Below are 18,411 nucleotides of genomic sequence, written 5' to 3' on the forward strand. Positions count from 1 at the left end.
TAATAACTTAAATATTTTTTTCCATTTTTCCATCAATTCATCCAGTAACAACCAAGTTAATTCAGCCATCTTCCTCTGCGCTTGCATTGTTAAATTTTTAACTAACTTCCGGTGTCAAAAATGCATATAGTTATATTCGACCACAAGTTCATCCACGTGTAAAATCACATACAATCACAATCTCATCTATAAATTCGTAAAATATATTAGTGTTCAAACAAGTGTTTGCAATTCATGGAATGATAAAATATACAAACCTAAAAGAGTCGAAATGTAAAACTTTACGTAAAATTAGTACAGTTCTACTGTCGATAAAGTTATTTTAAGAGTAACACTGTTATGTTTGTAAAATACGTTATGTTTTGTAAGAATTGAGAAAATGTTGGTAAAATTTCCACAATTTATACAAAATCAAAGAAGTGCTAGAAGAAATTTGAGGGTGTTGCCGACTGAAAAACAATTACTGAATTTACATCATCAGAATCATGTTGGAGTTCAAAATCTTTTAAAACAAACATGGAGCTACATTTCATTCGCGATAGTCCATGACTCCAGTCTATCTCAAAACCTTAGAGATGACAAAATACTGAAAATAACCCCTCACAATATTATTAGAACTATGTCTATTAGGCACAAAACTAGACTAAGGCAAAATGCCTTTCAAGCCAAAATCTCAATTTTACTATAGATTTTTAAAATAATTTTATTATGTGGCATCATGGTTCAGTTCTGAAAGAATCCTGCACCATTTTAATCCCATGTGATAAAAAGAAATTGAAGTTGTTGACAAGACTAATTCTAAGATTTCTCAGATACAATGGAATAGTAAGGTTTTCCAAGTAGGACTAATTCTAAGTTGGACTAATGTTTATCTAGACAAGGCCCCAAGAGGGCATATGTATGTAATTCAGTGTAGCAGCCACCCATGACCAAATATGTCCGTTAAATAGTGATGTAAAAGATAAATTGAAACCGGAAATTTATTTTGACTGGTCATCAAATCACAAGAACACATAACACACGCAAGTAACAACGTAAATTATAAAACACTATTCCAAGCAATAGAGCAAGTTAACCTGACTGCAAAGTGTACAAGTATATAGCCATTAAAAATGTGAATGCGCCTAGTCCTCGAGAACACTTCTAATTGCATTAGTAGGTAAAATGTAAGAGTACGAAGAATATAACGAAAATATCTTGGACTGGTGATAATTTTGATAATTAAAAGATAACTTCGAATGCCATCTTATTTTTCTACGAAACGATAAGTGCATGTAACATATTGGGTAAATGGATTTACGTCAACTTCTTGGCTTAGGAACCAAGTCAGACATGATCATGATGCACTAAACTCCATGAAATGGCCTTCTTCTACTCATCTAGGGTTCATATGAATTTTCCTCTATAAATACACTCAAACATGACCTTCACTTTTCATCAAAACACACAAAAATATATTCGATATCAAATTAAACAGCAATGGCATTATCTTCTTTCATGTGCTTTATGATAGTTGGAGGCTTAACCTTAGTCTTGTTAATGAATGCCTCTCAAGCCCAAAACTCCCCACAAGATTACCTTGTACCTCACAATAGAGCTCGAGCCGCAGTTGGTGTTGGTCCCATGACATGGGACAACACAGTTGCAGCCTACGCACAAAATTACGCCAATCAGAGAGCCCGTGACTGCAATCTTGTTCACTCAGTTGGTGGCCCATATGGTGAGAACCTCTCAAAGAGCAGTGGCGCTCTTTCGGTAGCTAATGCTGTCAAACTCTGGGTGGATGAGAAACCATATTACAATTATGCATCGAATTCATGTCAACCAGGAAAAGAATGTGGACACTACACACAAATGGTGTGGAGAAACTCTGTACGTCTAGGATGCGCTAGTGTCAGATGTAGTAATGGAGGCACCTTTGTAATTTGCAGCTATGCCCCTCGAGGCAACATCATAGGGCAGCGTCCTTACTAGGAATATATAATTGCAATATGGATGGATCACTTATCTTAGAAATTATTGTGTGGTTCTTAGTACTGAAGTCGTGAAGTCGTGTTTGCTATAATGGTGTATGGTAAATATATATTACCTCTAATAAAGTGTGTTTGTACGTCTATTTATTTTTTATGCTTCTTTTGTGGTTTTTATTTTCGTTGATAACTATAACCATTAATAAAGTGTGTTTGTTTATATTCATGTTTATTTTACTTATTTTGTAGTTTTTATTTTCCAGTGTTAATCCTATTCCGCGAAGAATTAACCAGCTCATCCCAGGGCGGACCTACTAGTAGGCTGAATCGGGTAGTTGCCTGAGGTTAAATTTTGACATCTTACTTGTAAGGTCTTATCTTGTATAGAAGGCAACAAGGATGATGTTGTTAGTGGTTCATTAGTTTCCTAGACAGTAGACATCCTAGTGACAAGGGTCCAAACCCCCTTTCTTGCACTCCCCATTTCGTCTTTAACTCCCCCATATATTAGGTCATTTGGTCATGTTTTCTTTAAGTGTATAGTTCCCATGTAGTCTAAGAATTTGGGAACAATACGGTTGTGGTTTTTTTTTTTTTTTTTTTTGAATTTGTCAACGGGTTAAAGTGCCCGACACTTACAATAGAATAACTTTAAAATAAAGAATAAATGACAATTAAATAACTTCAAAAAAACTAACAAGTACTTAATTATGTCGAACTCTAATTACACCTCGTTTGTCTTCTTTCAATATCTTCTTGAGATCCTCTGGCATTTCTGGTGGTAACATTTCTAGTATGTCTGTATTTGGTTCTTTACATAAAGTTGTTTAAGCCCTTCAGATCAGGATACGGGTCACCAAAACAAAGATACGCATATATACAATATGCATGATGGAAAAAGATTCTATGTTAACAAAATTGTCTCTAAATCGAACTTTTGATGATTTTTAAATGGAAGTTTGATTTTCACTAATTTTGATGAAGCAATAACTGTTTTGTTGAATCTAAATTATGATAAAAATTAGGGTTATTTCCCTAATAGCCCCCAACTTTGTGACCGGTTTCCTGCCTAGCCCCTACTTTATCAAAAATACTCAGATGACCCCGTTATTTAGATTTCGTTATAACACCGTTACCTAGTCAACATTTCTCTCTCCTCCGTCTCATTACCTCTCTCTGCCACCTCAGCGTATCGCCACCTCATCGTCTTCACCGGCGAAGGTCACCGGTCGGCCAATTTTCCGGCCGGCGACCTTCATATGAACCAGATCTAGAGAGAGAAAAAAAAAATCTTTTTTTTGAGAAGAAATTTTTTTTTTAAATGAAGGTCGCCGGTGAAGACGATGAGGTGGCGATAAGGAGAGGTAATGAGATGGATGAGAGAGAAATGATGATTAGGTAACGGTGTTATAAAAGAATCTAAAAAAGAAGGTCATCTGGGTATTTTTGATAAAGTAGGGGCTAGGTAGGAAACCGGTCACAAAGTTGGGGGCTATTAGGGAAATAACCCTAATTTTTATCATAATTTAGATTCAACAAAACAGTTATTGCTTCATCAAAATTAGTGAAAATCAAATTTCCATTTAAAAATCATCAAAAGTTCGATTTAGAGACAATTTTGTTAACATAGAAACTTTTTCCATCATACATATTGTATATATGCGTATCTTTGTTTTAGTGATCCGTATCCTGATCTGAATCCTGACCGTTCAATATTAGGTTAACAACTGAGAGTGAATCCCCCTCAAGGTCGAAAGTATAAATGCCCATCTTCTCAGCCAAGCTTAACCCTAATGGAAATCCTTTCTTTTCACTGTGTAATGGTGAAATCGGCGAGAATACTTCCGTTAATGAATCTACCGTTTCTCCTCTCCAATTTCTTGCAACCGCCTCTCACCCCAAAAGCTAGCTCAAGAGGTAAGGCTTCTCCCACACTTATTAACACACCCCATCCACAATCATTGTGGGATTAACCTAACAATCTCCCCCTCACACATTGGCTCTTAACTTCAATAGTTATTGGGCCGAGACTTGTTATTATCCGGGCTCTGATGCCAGTGTTGGGTGGTTTTGGGCCTCTCTCACCCCAAAATCTAGCTCAAGAGATAAGGCTTTTCCCACACTTATTAACACACCCTTGCCCCTTTTACAACCAATGTGGGATTAACCTAACATGCAAAACAGAAGAAAAAGAAGAAGAAACAAGCAATAAAGGGTTACGACGAAGGTCCAAAGTAGTATTCCTCCAAATAAATAATTGGATTTTTGGTTCCGTTTGAGTCTTTTTCCAAAGCTTCGACCATGGAAAGTCAGTTGTCTCTGTAGATAAATTAGGTCTGACTTTGACGGAGTAGTAAGACATTGTTGTAAAGTTGCCTTTTTCTGTATTCTTCCATATTAGTCTGTCTCGCTCATAAGTAGATGGTAAGATGAGATTTGTGATAGCTGTTCTAGATTCCGAAGTGAAATATTGTTGTAGTATAGATGAATTCCAAATATTAGTATCCTTATCTATCAAATCAGCAACCCAAGTGATGTTGGGTGGAAGTTCTTGAATTAAAATTGGAATGTGATTTGTAATTTCAGGAACTCAATTATCCTCCATGTTCCGCGTATCTGTTCCATCTCCAATCATCCAGATTGTTGTTTTTCAATGTGGTTCTGGTTTGGAGAAGTGATCTCCAAAAAGGAGAAGCGGGTTTGTTTTTATCCACTGTCCAGAAATCCCCAGTTTTAATGTATTTTGATTTTAATAACTTCACCCATACTGCCTGCTTATTTGTCAAGAAACGGCATGCCATTTTTGCAATCAAAGACTCATTAACTTCACTTAGTGATCGAATTCCTAGGCCCCCGTGTTTCTTTGAACTACTAATAAGATCACAATTTATAAAATGTAGTTTCTTGTCATCTACTCCATGACCCCACCAAAAAAATCTTTCTTCCCTTTCTAATTCATGTATGACACCTTTAGGAATCATCTGATAACTGAATGGATAAGCACAAAGAGGACTCAATATTGACTTTATAAGGACAGTACGTCCAGCTTGTGAGACCAAATTTTATTTCCATCCTGAAAGAGTTTTCTTAAACTTGTCCTTTAACCGATCAAAGCTCTTTATTTTGTTGCTCGGTTTTAATAGTAGTGCACCAAGATATTTTGACTAATCCGTCATTATTGGAGCTTGAAGAGTTGATACATATTGGCTTTCAATGTAGGTGGGACTCCAGAGCTGAAGTAAATGGATGATTTATAAGGACAGTACGTCCAGCTTGTGAGACCAAATTTTATTTCCAACCCGAAAGAGTTTTCTTAAATTTGTCCTTTAACTGATCAAAGCTCTTTATTTTGTTGCTCGGTTTTAATAGTAGTGCACCAAGATATTTTGACTGATCCGTCATTATTGGAGCTTGAAGAGTTGATACATATTGGCTTTCAATGTAGGTGGGACTCCAGAGCTGAAGTAAATGGATGATTTATCGAAATTAACCGCCTGACCTGAGAAACTAGAGTGAACAGTCATAAACTCAAGAGTAGCATTTAGATTTTCGTTTGATGTTTTACCAAATATAATTAAATCATCGGCAAATAATAGATGAGAGATGGAGGGACTCGTGGGATTAATCCTGTAACCTGTGAACATACACTTGATTCATAATGAGAAATAAGTAGTGATAGTGCCTGAGAATTGAGGATAAAAAGGTAGAGTGACAAGGGCACCCATGCCTCAATCCTCTAGAGCCCTGAAAGCTCCCATATAAGTGACCATTTACCTGAATACTAAATGTGGGTGTAGTTAGGCAAGCAAGAATAAGCTGGACGAGTCGGCTAGAAAGGCCCGAAGCTTTAAGAACTAGCTCCAAGAATTGTCAGCTTACTCTACCATACGCTTTAGCCATGTCCATTTTAAGTGAAAACCCCCCACTTTTGGCCTTAGACCGGTGCATAGAGTGTAACAACTCTTGAGTGATAACTATGTTATCTAATATTTGTCTGTTAGGCGCAAAAGCATTTTGGGTCCACATTATGTTTTCTTCAAGAAAGTTTTATACGGTTGGCTATTATCTTTGTGATGAATTTGTAAATGGAACTGCAAAGTGAAATAGGTTTGAAATGAACAACTCGAATTCTTGACCTTATGGATTATAGCCAGAGTAATAAAATTAAGGGAGGAGTCAATAAAACCTGATTGGAATATACTTTGTATATACATTATGAGCTCGTCTGGGCCCGAGCTTTTATTTGCTCCCATATTCATAACTACTCCTTTAATTTCCTCTACTGTTGGGATTCCTGAGATGGCACTTATGTTTTTTTCTGAGATCACTTTATATGCACGAAGAACTTCCATTGGTGGTTGAATCACTAGTTCAGCTGTGAAAAATTTTATTAAATCATTAGCTATTTCTGTTTCATTGGAACTAACATTACCTGATTGGAGGCATAGTTGATGGATTCTGTTTTTTTGTCGTCTAATCGACATGGCCGTATGAAATGCTTTCGTATTCCGATCTCCGTATTCCGACATTACCTGATTGGAGGCAAGTTATTAATCAAATTTCATCATTTCCCCGAATTCCTAGTTCTATTAAGATTAGAACACAAGTTAGACCTAACCATTGGACGCCTCCGACCTATCCTTTCATCAAAATTAAAGTTCACGTTTCATTCATGGATATTAACAATTTTATTGGTATTAGCATTACTGGTTATGATTCTCAGGCCAAATTTATTGAAGCAAAAGTAGACACTTTTCGAGCTCGTACTAGTAAGGAAAGTAAAGCTAAAGCCATTGTCTCAGACATTCGTTGGGCTATTAAACAAAATTATGTGCACGTCACTATTGAAAGTGACAACCAAGTCTAATCCAGCATCTTCAGAATCCCAAAATAACGATCACCGGATCAACTGACATTTTGTCACCCACATGCAGCAGGTTAACGAGCTCACTACGTTTCTCACAAGTATTCAATTCTCACAAATCACCCGAACTCACAACAAACCAAGCGATACACTCGCGAAATAGACTCCGATAAATCACGGCAACAGATTATGAAAATATATCCCAAAATATATTTTGAATATGTATTGTACCCCTGCTCTTTTGTTTTAATTTTATATCTCTTTCCACCAAAACAAATGTCTATTAGGATTTAGGCACAAAACTAGACTGAAAAGGCAAAATGCCTTCCAATCCAAAGGTACAGTAAGGTGGCATTCACTAATACGTGGGCTCATGGTCTAGTTCCAAAGAATCGTGCACCATTTTGATCACATGTGCCAAAAAGAAATTGAAGTTGACAAGCCTAACTCTAAAATATTTCAGATACAATCCATTATTAAGGTTTGTCAAGTACGACCAATTCTAAGTGTCACTAATATTTATGAAGGCGGCAAGAGGGCATATATATTATAATTTAGTGTCGCGGCTCATGCCAAATATGTCAATTAAATAGTAATGTATGAAATAATTGAAACTGAAAAATTCTTTTGATTTGTCATCAAATCACAAGGGCACACTAGACAAGCAACTAACAAGGTAAATTATAGAATGTGTAGCTCTCAAAATTTGTAATATGAAGAAATATTCCAAGCAATAGAGCAAGTTAACCTGACTGCGAAGTGTACAAGTAGCCATTAAAAATGTGAATGAGCTCAGTCCTCGAGAACACTTCTAATTGCATAAGTAGGTGACATGTAAGAGTAAGAAGAATATGAAGAAAATATCTTGAACTGGTGATAATTTTGATAATTAAAAAAGAACTTCGAAAGCCATCTTATTTTTCTATGAAAGGATAAGGACATGTAACATATTGAGTAAATGGATTTACGTCAACATCTAGGCTTACACATAGGACATAGTTAATGATTCAATCGATTAACTAGTACTAAGTCAATTGCTATTTTAACCCTAAAGTGACAGAACCAAGTCGACGTGATCATGACGCACTTTATTCCTTGGAATGGCCTTCTTCAAGGGTTTATATCAATTTTCCTCTATAAATACACTTAAACATGAACTTCATTTTTCATCAAAAACACAAAATTATATTCACCATCAAATTAAACAGCAATGGCATTATCTTCTTTCATGTGCTTTATGATAGTTGGAGGCTTAACCTTAGTCTTGTTAATGAATGCCTCTCAAGCCCAAAACTCCCCACAAGATTATCTTTTACCTCACAATAGAGCTCGAGCCGCAGTTGGTGTTGGTCCCATGACATGGGACAACAGAGTTGCAGCCTACGCACAAAACTACGCGAATAAGAAAGCCCGTGACTGCAATCTTGTTCACTCGGGTGGCCCATATGGCGAGAACCTCTCAAAGAGCAGCGGCGCTCTTTCGGTAGCTAATGCTGTCAAACTCTGGGTGGATGAGAAACCATACTACAACTATGCATCGAATTCATGTCAATCAGGAAAAGTATGTGGACACTACACCCAAATGGTGTGGAGAAAGTCTGTACGTCTAGGATGTGCTAGTGTGAGATGTAGTAACGGAGGCACCTTTGTCATTTGCAGCTATGATCCTCAAGGAAACATCAGAGGGCAGCGTCCTTACTAGGAATATATATATATATATATGTATGCCTATATATATATACATATGCAAACATATACGCGTGCCCTAATGATAAGGAATGAAGAATACATAATTTGCATAGATGAAACATTATCTACGAAATTGTTGTCTGGTGTTTATTACTGTAGTCGTGTTTGCTAAAATGGTCTATGGTAACTCTATATTACCACTACTAAAGTGTGTTTCTCTGTTTGTGTATTTTTATGCTTATTTCGTGGTTTTTATTTCCGTTGGTAACTATAACCACATTATTAAAAAATATAAAGAAGTGAACGACGGCCGAAGAAGATTCTTATGTGGCAATAAAAAAATTTAATACCATTTTCTTTCAAGATAAGGAGATGAAGGATTGAGGAATAGTAAACTTATTCATAAATAATAATAAACCAATTAATAATGAATGAAAAACTGATATTCTTCTATAGTAAAAGCAGATTAGAAACGGTTTCTCTAGTGAAATTAATGGAGTAAATTTACTGTCAACTGACCTCTTCTTCAAATCCAACATTTTTTCAGTTGTCTTGGTTCTATCTTGTGGAATTTGTTTCATTTTTAATCAAAAGAAAATGGAAGCATCGTCTTTCTTGTGTTTTATGTTATCAGGCTTAACTTTAGCCTTGTTAATGAATCTCTCTCAAGCACAAACTACTCCACAAGATTATCTTGATCCCCAAAATGCAGCTCGAGCCGAAGTTGGTGTTGGACCGTTGAAATGGGACGACACCGTTGCAGCCTATGCACAGGACTACGCCAATCAGAGAGCAGGGGATTGTGAGGGCATCCACTCTGATGGAGAGTATGGTGAGAACATTGCATGGAGCACTATGGGCCCGCTCTCCGCGGCAGACGCCGTGGGCCTTTGGTTGTCGGAAAAAAATTACTATGATTACAATTTGAATACCTGTTTAGGGGAAGAATGTTTGCACTATACACAAGTGGTATGGGCAAAGTCTGTTCGTTTAGGATGTGCGAGTGTGAGTTGTGACACTGGGGGTACCTTCGTCACCTGCAACTATGATCCTCCGGGTAACTACAATGGAGAGCGTCCTTATTAAGAATGCTCTAACGAAATGAAACTTATACTGTTTATGTGTTTAGTTTGTAATAAAAATTAAGAATTCATAACTAGATGTCTAAAATATTCTTCTCGTGGTCAATTCCCTAGTACCACAGTCATGGGTGTGCCTTGTTCTTACACCAAACTCATCCAACTCTGTTTTGACGAAATTTAATGGAAACCATGAGTAGTGGAAGATTTGCTTATTACCGACAAACATATTTTACATTGTTTGTTTATTGTTTGTTTGTGTTCTCTAGAAAAAACCCATCTAGATAAACAGGAGGAGAATAGATAGAGAAGAGGATATTAGAGCAATTACCATTCATTTCTAGAGGCTTAAAACTGTCCTCTTCTCTTGGTAGTGATTGTTTATCCAATCTTTAATCAGCTTGATTTCTGTTTCCCTTTGCTCTATCAACCAATCAGGGTCCTCATCCGTTGCAGCACGTAAATCGATGTGATGTGCACCTGAAAGAGACAAGAGTCTATACATTACTTCCAAGTCCCAACCAATTATAAGTCGAAATTGAGATATGCTTTAAGGGTACATATTAACCACGAAGTACCTAGCTTTGTAACAAGGGCAACGATTGTTTCCGATACATTCTGCAAAACACTGCAAGTAACATAGCAAATATAATTACAATTTTAAAATAGGCGGACTGAAAAATCTATAAGAACTTGTATAAGATGAATGAGCACTCACCCTCCACCACTCCAAGGATCCAGCAACCCATTCGAGAAAATAATATTACTTCCAAATGTCTTCAAAGTCGATTTAAAGTCCTTCACAAAAGAGCATTTATAGAAAACTTAGATTTTATCACACATAAGAAGTTGGGATTGTTTTTTAACTTTTCATCTAACGTTGATGATAACAATTATAGCAGGAGCCTTTAAAAGATACACCTCTTAGAAATTACATGGGCATAGATCACAGAGGATTAGTTATGTAGCTAAATCGCTTCACCAGTAAAATATAGTAAACCAGATAGACAAGGCAAACACTCTTTTCTTCTGAAGGACTTCGGGCTTTTTATTGAAATCAATGAGAAAACACACAGTTGTTATGATGGTAAAACTTATTTTAGCAATGGTAAATTGGTAACCATCAAATATGGCTAATGGTCTAAATGATAATGCTAATCTTGATAAAAATAAACCTTAACAAGCTTATCTTAAATCAGTAAGGTGTGGTATGCCATTAAAATTTCCATAATACATTCACTATTTTCATGGCATCTAAGCAAAGACTAAAGACAAATTGGATAAGAAAGAACAGAAGAAAATACATATTGATATCCATTACTTTAGATGAACCGAAAAATGTCAATGTGATAATGTCCGAAGGTATCTTACATGACCGCCGAATTCAGTGGTTATCCATCGAGGCCTTGGCTTGATAGAATAATCCTTAAAGCATTGTTCTTCGAATGAAGTGTAGTTAAAATCATATGATTGAAACATGCTAGCAGATTTACTACTGGACATCGGCATAACCATTTCCGTGCAAGCCTACGAAATTGGATAATGAATTGGCCAGTTATTATCGCAGGTAATTTTTTGGAGAAACAATACAGAGGGGAATAAGCAATATAGCTGTCTAAACCACAGACCTGCCAACCCCAACCACTCATTCCATGAGGATCATCTCCGAGGTCAAAGCACTTAACATTCCCAGTGTAGTTGTAATAAATGCTTACACCTGAATAAATACGCTCTAGAACACTAGTGTCGTGAGGATGATTGTCAATTTTCTTGCACACCTACAAAAAAGATAAAACAATAAGGGTTAATTTTCGTGCTAGCTTAAGAATTAGATTTGGTTCAGACTATGGCAAAACAAAGTATATCTAAGACAACAAACAGAAATGGGGCAGAACGGCTCAAAATGTCCCCGACTCAACTGACCTCTTTTATTGGATTGGCTGGCAAGGGCATCAAAAATTCAGAAGGATAAGGGTAATCCACCATTGCCAAATAGCTATAAGCAGAGCTCAACCAGTCAGACAGGTCCTCGGTGCTATTCAGATTCCTGGCATTGCGTTTTTACACTTCAGAATAAAATGGAGAAGTCTATCAAGAGAAATACATAATAAAATGCATATCGATATGTTCTTACTGGCACAGGTGGAATGTTTTACTCAAGCTCAATAGGCCATTATTTTTCCGTCCCTCAGCTTCTATTGCTTGCCAGGATTTCTTAATGTATTCGAAGCAGCTCACACTTTCACGCTAAAGACATTAGAGACAACTCAAAGCCCATCAAAATTCTGCTTTATATAATCACAATAAAATATGACAAGTTAAACGAAATAAACCTTGAAATCATTGGAGACAATGTCGTAAAAGGACTCCGGGGGCACAATATTTTCAAATTGCAGTATGGGTGCAGATGAAGCAAGCGCACCAATGGCAATGTGTGGATACTTTAACCTCATCCATGATGCTAACACTGTTTCATTAAGAAACTAAAAATTGTTAAACTAATAGTTTGAATTCTTGTTCGATCCTATAAACGTATAGGTAAGAAGAGAACTTACTTCCACCATATGATCCACCAAACAACACAACAGGACAAGCTTCAGCGGACAAATTACGTTTTAAATCGGTAACCAAGACAGCATAATCCGCAAGTGCTTGTTCGGCAGTAAGATATGATAAAGAAGCAGCATTCTTATATGCTTTATCCTTACTACCGAATGGCATCGATTTTCCATAGTACCGATGCTGGCACATACCAGAACAATCAAAATTAGTCTTCATTAAATGTAACTTAATGCTATTTCTAACATAAGGATTCATTAAACCACAAATTAAACTCATTATGAAAACTTTAAAAAGGCAAATTGGGAAGTGGCATTGATTACTCCAGTTGCATTAATTGATAAAGTTCAGCAATTTTTTACAACTTTTCATCAACTTCCAATATAATCAAATATTTCAGAAACCCCAAACCCTAAAACACGAAAATTATCGAATTAGAAGTTAAACTTACTTCTGGGAAGATGACCATGGCGCCAAAACGAGGGGCAATTTCCCAAACAAACCCAGTATTAGCAGCAAACCATTCAATATCGCCTTCATTACCACAATAAAGGAAAATTGGTCCCATCCGTTTGGAGCCAGCCCAGTGATCAGTACTGATGAGATACCTCTGTTGGAAAGTTGGGAGATCTGAGAAGCTAAAATGATCAAGGGTTTGTGTAAAATATCGAGTTTCATATTGAAAGGGTTTCTGAATTTTGAGTTCGTTGAATTGATCAGCAAATTTTTCAAGTAAAAATGGGTTTGACTTGAATGAAGGTATCTTTAATGGAGATGATGATTGTGGTAATTGAGATGATGAAGAGCAGAGGAAAAAGAGAAAATGAACTAAAATTGAATAAATTAGGAAGGTGAGTTTTTCCATATTTATTGATTGTTGGACTGTGAGGGGAAAACGGCGGGTGATTCGGGTGAGGAAGAAGAAGATCGAGTTTTAAATGGTCTAGTTGTTTTTTTTTTGGAAAAATGGTGTAGTTGTTAAATTTGATGTAAACTCACTTTTAATTAGTAGATTAATGTTAGTAGTTAAGAAATTAGTGTGGTAATTTAGTGGTTAGTTAATGGAGTTAATAGATAAATTAGCGGGGTTGATGGATAAAGTCAGTGGAATCATGTTAGTAGTGGTCATAGTCAATACGGAGAATTTTGGTCTGAAAATTTTGATTATTTTTCTAGAGTTCAATCTATTGTTAATCGATTGCAGGTTAATGGTGAACAATTAAATGATTTACGTGTTATTGAAAAAAATCATGAAATCGTTGACATGTCGTTTTGACTATGTTGTTACTGTAATTGAGGAAGGAAGAGACCTCTCAACTATGTCAGTTGAAGGTTTAATGAGTTCATTATGTTCCCATGAACATAGGATGAACCAGAGAGTTGTTGAAGGGTCTATAGGACAAGTTTTTCAAAGTAAAGTGACTATGTTTGAAAATGGTTGTTCTAGTGGTGAAGAAAGTCATGGTAAAAATGGAAGTATGACAAATCTAAAGTTAGATGTTTTTGTTGCAAACAATTAGATCATTATAAATTAAAATGTAAAGTTTCCAAGAAACATTTTGGGGCATGTTAACTTTGCTCAAGATGATGTAGAAGAGGGAGAAACTATTTTGTTAGCTTGCAGAATTAATGAAGATGATTATGCTGTAGAAAATGATGAAGATGGAGTTTGGGATTGTCATGTCAAAGAAAATCATCAAATAGAAATTCATATTGATGATGAGACAATAACTTCAGAATCTCAAGTAATTGACACCCATTTCTCTCAGTAATCATGATAATTCAAATCCAGAATTATGTCTCGGCTCAACTCATATTTAAGTTATGTCGTCAAGGTTTAATGACTATGTTGTAAGCAATGATAATGATGGGACTAACGAGAATTTTGCAATTTTTGTATTTTTTGTAGATTGTGATCCTACCAATCCTATCACTTTTAAAGACTTAGGAAAAAAAATGTGGGGTGGTTTTCAGTCGTGGATGATGAAATTGGTTCAATTGAAAAAAGTGATACTTGGGAGTTAAATTCTCTTCCCGCAAGAAAGCAGTCAATCAGGGTGAAATGGTTTTTCAAAACCAAGTACAAATCAGATGATGATCATGCGGACAAATTATTTGTGAAATATTACGATGGAAACCCAAATTATTATAAAGTTTTTAAGTTGAAGAACAAATGTTTAATATTTTTACTAAGTCATTGAAGGTCCATTGATTTTTCAAGTCGAAGATCCTGATGGTTATATCATTTGAGCTTAAGGGAGGGTGCTAAATTTCATTTAAACTCAATTTTGGTTGGTAGATTAACGTTAGTAGTTAAGAAATTAATAAGTTGATTTTGTGGTAAGTTAAATGGGATTACTAGATAAATTAGTGGAGTTGATTCTTAAGTTAGTGGGAATCATGTTAACAGTGATCATAGTTAGTGGGTAGAATTTTGGTCTATAAATAGACTAGTCTTTGTGTAGTTTATTTTGAATCCAATCAAGTCGTATCAAATTCAAGTTTAATTTCTTATTCATTCTTCTTTGTCTGTGCAAAAGTAATTTTCTTTTATCAGTCTAAACTTAAAGTCTTTTAATTTTCAACCCTTGTTCGGGTCTTTGGTTGTTCCGGCTAAAGATACTAAGATCGAAACCAGGATTACCGGAGTCAATAACCGAAATGGTTCATTGGATTGAACTCAAGAACCGACCAAGTGCAAACTCATTACTTGCCCATTTAGGAAGGTTGCAAGCATCTCTCTCACCCAGCGACCATTTTATCCTCTTTTTTTTTTTTTTTTGTTAAAACACCATTTTATCTACTTAAGCACTTGTAGAGCCCACGGGTACCTGAAACCCGAAGGAGGATTCAACCCGACACGACGTTGTGAAATAAACGGGTCGCCCTCAAAGCCATACCAACTGAGCTATAAGTGGTTGCGTACCTGGCATATCTAACTTCAAAGCCAGATTCCCTAGTTGGTCTTTTTTCCTTTTGTTGCAACCCTAGTTTGTTAGGTTGGACCAAACTTGTGAGTTGTCTAGTTAAGTAGGTTTCCACCTCACTTGCCATCCTATGTCAAAGGGGCTCCAACTTAAGCATCAACTGGGCAGCCTATAAAATTTTCGACTCAGTTTGTTGGTAACATATTCTAAACAAATGGGAATGCCTAGGAAGGCCTTATGGGTTATTACTTTGTGGTTGTGAGATTTTTTTGGAAGTGCAAGGGACAAAAAAGATTTTACAATCGGCACACCGCCACTCTCTATTTTGATTCAAATTCATGAACAATCACTGGAAAAGGAAAAAAGAAGATGTTCGCGAATGTGTTCTCTCTCTCTCTCTCTCTCTCGCTAACTCACTCACTCTGTCGTTCTTCCGCCCTTTCTCGCAAATCCATCTCGAGTTTAAAATCGAGTCCATCCACAGAAAACCAACTGGCGAGGCGGGAGCTAGTGGCAATGGAGTTGTCTAGTACATGTGAGCCGGTTCAAGCCCACGGCCTTCTTTGCCACTCCTGCTCGAAAGTACCAAACGGGAACCATGTCGGTATTCCAAATAAACTAAAAAGCCAAGAAGAAAAGTGGTCATCAACTAGGAACTAGGCAAGAAAGTGGTCATAAATTAAAGAGTAAAACGAAAAATAATCTTAACTCTAACACGGTTAATCTACAAAATTTCTTCGAAATATTTTACTTTTCTATACTATTGAATCACGAGCTTGTGGGTGGGTTGCATATTGTTAAATATACATATTTAGGTCGGATTATAGGGGGTTTTGTCTTCCACTGTGCTTTGAGTGAATGGAATGACACCATGAACATGACCAAAACTAGATACATGTCCCATGTATAGGTCAACACAAGAGCACATACAAAGGCATGAAATGTCCCTTAAACCTCCAACACATAAATATGGGTCAGTGGGTCTAAAGTTAAAAGTACAGTACCCTCAACATTAATGGGCCATGAGCTATCAATAATACTTGGCCGTATTATTGGGATCATCATAATCTCATTTGATATGGTAACCCATATTCCTACAATACCTAGATTTCAGAGAGAAAGAAAGATTTTAAAGAGAAAGAGAGTACGAAAGCAAGTGGGCTCCTGGATAAGATTTTAAAAGTACTGAGCTTTAGATTAGAAAGTCGGTGCAATTGATTCTCTCATTGAACAATTATAAGCGAAACAAGCTTTCAAGTCGTACATTATTGTCTCTGCATATTCTGTTCTATAATTATTGTAATTTTGTTATCGTGATCATTATTTTATCTTGATCAGTTGATCGAGATCAATCTTATCTAGTAGAGAGTTTAACAAAACGTTCACGACATAAATAATCCAAAATATCATCCAACTATTTTGTTGTTAGTCTAATTAACATTGTACATAAAATGATCGCCACAGCATTATTCTTTTTCTCGTTTTAGTAAAGGTTAACACTAATCTAATCCATGTGGATATGGCAATTTAATACAGATTTGTCAGATACTTAGTAAAATTAAGTTTAATTGATGATATAGACACTAATTCGGTTCAACAATTAATCTTAAACTTCAATTATATTTGAGTGTTATTTCTTAGGAAATTTTAGGTTGTTGTCTCCCCACTAACATGCAATTGGCTAAACCCTATTTTTAGTGTCCATTTAGGTTCAATGACACATTTTCGTCCTTCACATACGTAAACTTATGTTCTACTTCTTTGTTAGTGCTTTTTATCTTTTCGGTCGATCCACTTTAATTTAGTGATGACAACATATGTGTGTCACAATTAAGATAAGAATTGGAATTTTACCGTATGAATAATCGGGTATCAAATTATCGAGCTTATCACGTCTATGATGTATCAATGTCAATTGTAACGATTGAAGTATATTGTAGCCAATTTCCAAAAATAAAAAATGGGAATCAAGTTGTTTCCTTAATTTAGACGGTTGAAAATAAGAAAAAAAAAAAAATGAAAAGTAAGTAGAAAAAGAAAAATGGGAGACAACAAAAAGAAAGGGATAAGCGCGCATAACATGAACATGGTCGGCTAGCCGTGAAGTAAGGGGAAGACATCAAGTCAAAATCAAATAAAAATCAAATCCAAGAAAACCTTATCTTTCTCCATCTCTAGGTACCTTTGATTCTTTATTTGATTTCTCACTCCTAATCATTCATTGTTGGGTAAGGGAATCCAGTGCCATCATCCCAAATCATTGGTGGGCTCCTCCTATGCCTAACCTATTATTACTCATCTTCTTCTTCCTCTTGACTCCTCCTTTCAATTTCAATTAGGCTGCTCTTTTGCAAAATTTGTTCTCCCCTCAAATTATGAAGAGAGAACTCGTTTGTACATACATCCTTCTTATGTACCTTTACCTAGTAGTGTAAGATGACCCGTTTGTATATACAATCCTTAATTATCCGTTGTATCTTCACCTAGTATTGTATTTAGTGTACGATGATGTTTAATTTTCAATTTTTCAAAGGGAAGACGAAAGAGAAACACTTCATGGTCCATACCAAGTTGTAAATTTGTATATTCATTTTTATAATTTTGGTACATCACCTTTGAAAAATAATTCGGTCTATACCCATAACACTCGTGGAGAATGCTCCTTTCCCTTTTATTATAAAGAAATTATACTATTTTTTAATCAAAAAATGGTTAATAATTATATTCAAAATCTTGGTGCTTGTCGGCATACTTCATTTCAGAAGTCATCCATTATAATTTTGTTTATTCTATTTTGTTCTATTTTAAACAAGAGAATAGACTATTATACTTCCTTAAGTTCCTTTTAAGTTCATAATTTTGTAGGAACTAATTAGGTCTTTGGGTCTCTTTGAATTATTATTTATATAAAATGGTCCTTTATTAGATATAGAGGACAACCCTATTATTAATGTAATTAGTTTCACAATCACAAGACTCTCATCTCTTATATTTAGAGATATGTTGGGTCTCCATCATTTTTTATTCCTATTAACTAAAGATTGAGGCCGAAAAATAAGAAAACGTCTAGGCGTTCCAACATTTGGTGAAGTTTCACATCAAACATGATATCATATGAGAGACTAATCGATGTTGGAGATTAGAGGTATAGATACTTCAATATTTTATATTGGGCCCAAACCCAAATTTGATTTAAAAGCCCCCTTTTCAACAATCGATTTGCTCGTAACTTAAAAATGTGTTAGGTTAAGAAACAATTATATCAATTGAGAGCACTATCTTTTCATACTGCAAAAGATGAAAATTCAATAAAAGTAGAAAAT

The 18,411-nt window shown here is 35.7% G+C and overlaps 4 protein-coding genes across 4 annotated transcripts; 3 read left to right on the plus strand and 1 right to left on the minus strand.

Annotated features, from left to right (window-relative positions):
- Nucleotides 1-1,474: 1,474 nt before the first annotated feature.
- Nucleotides 1,475-1,974, plus strand: LOC147533433 (basic form of pathogenesis-related protein 1-like). The gene has a single exon (XM_086648226.1). It carries the CDS (start codon nt 1,480-1,482, stop codon nt 1,972-1,974), a length of 495 nt encoding a protein of 164 aa, XP_086504352.1. The 5' UTR covers nt 1,475-1,479.
- Nucleotides 1,975-8,027: 6,053 nt separating this feature from the next.
- Nucleotides 8,028-8,536, plus strand: LOC147533434 (basic form of pathogenesis-related protein 1-like). The gene has a single exon (XM_086648324.1). The coding sequence runs from the start codon at nt 8,045-8,047 to the stop codon at nt 8,534-8,536; it is 492 nt and encodes a 163-aa protein (XP_086504450.1). The 5' UTR covers nt 8,028-8,044.
- Nucleotides 8,537-9,120: 584 nt separating this feature from the next.
- Nucleotides 9,121-9,639, plus strand: LOC147533435 (basic form of pathogenesis-related protein 1-like). The gene has a single exon (XM_086648668.1). The coding sequence runs from the start codon at nt 9,121-9,123 to the stop codon at nt 9,607-9,609; it is 489 nt and encodes a 162-aa protein (XP_086504794.1). The 3' UTR covers nt 9,610-9,639.
- Nucleotides 9,640-9,799: 160 nt separating this feature from the next.
- Nucleotides 9,800-13,176, minus strand: LOC147533436 (Serine carboxypeptidase S28 family protein). The gene is made up of 10 exons (XM_086648667.1): nt 12,613-13,176; nt 12,158-12,344; nt 11,936-12,069; nt 11,737-11,849; nt 11,526-11,649; nt 11,231-11,380; nt 10,974-11,129; nt 10,321-10,400; nt 10,181-10,230; nt 9,800-10,082 (listed from the first exon to the last, which is right to left on the minus strand). Exons 1-10 carry the CDS (start codon nt 13,024-13,026, stop codon nt 9,943-9,945), a joined length of 1,548 nt encoding a protein of 515 aa, XP_086504793.1. The 5' UTR covers nt 13,027-13,176; the 3' UTR covers nt 9,800-9,942.
- Nucleotides 13,177-18,411: the final 5,235 nt, after the last annotated feature.

Source organism: Eschscholzia californica, unplaced genomic scaffold (assembly GCF_041429995.1).
Source record: "Eschscholzia californica isolate CP2 unplaced genomic scaffold, dmEscCali1.0.p SCAF_6, whole genome shotgun sequence".
Lineage (NCBI taxonomy): Eukaryota > Viridiplantae > Streptophyta > Magnoliopsida > Ranunculales > Papaveraceae > Eschscholzia > Eschscholzia californica.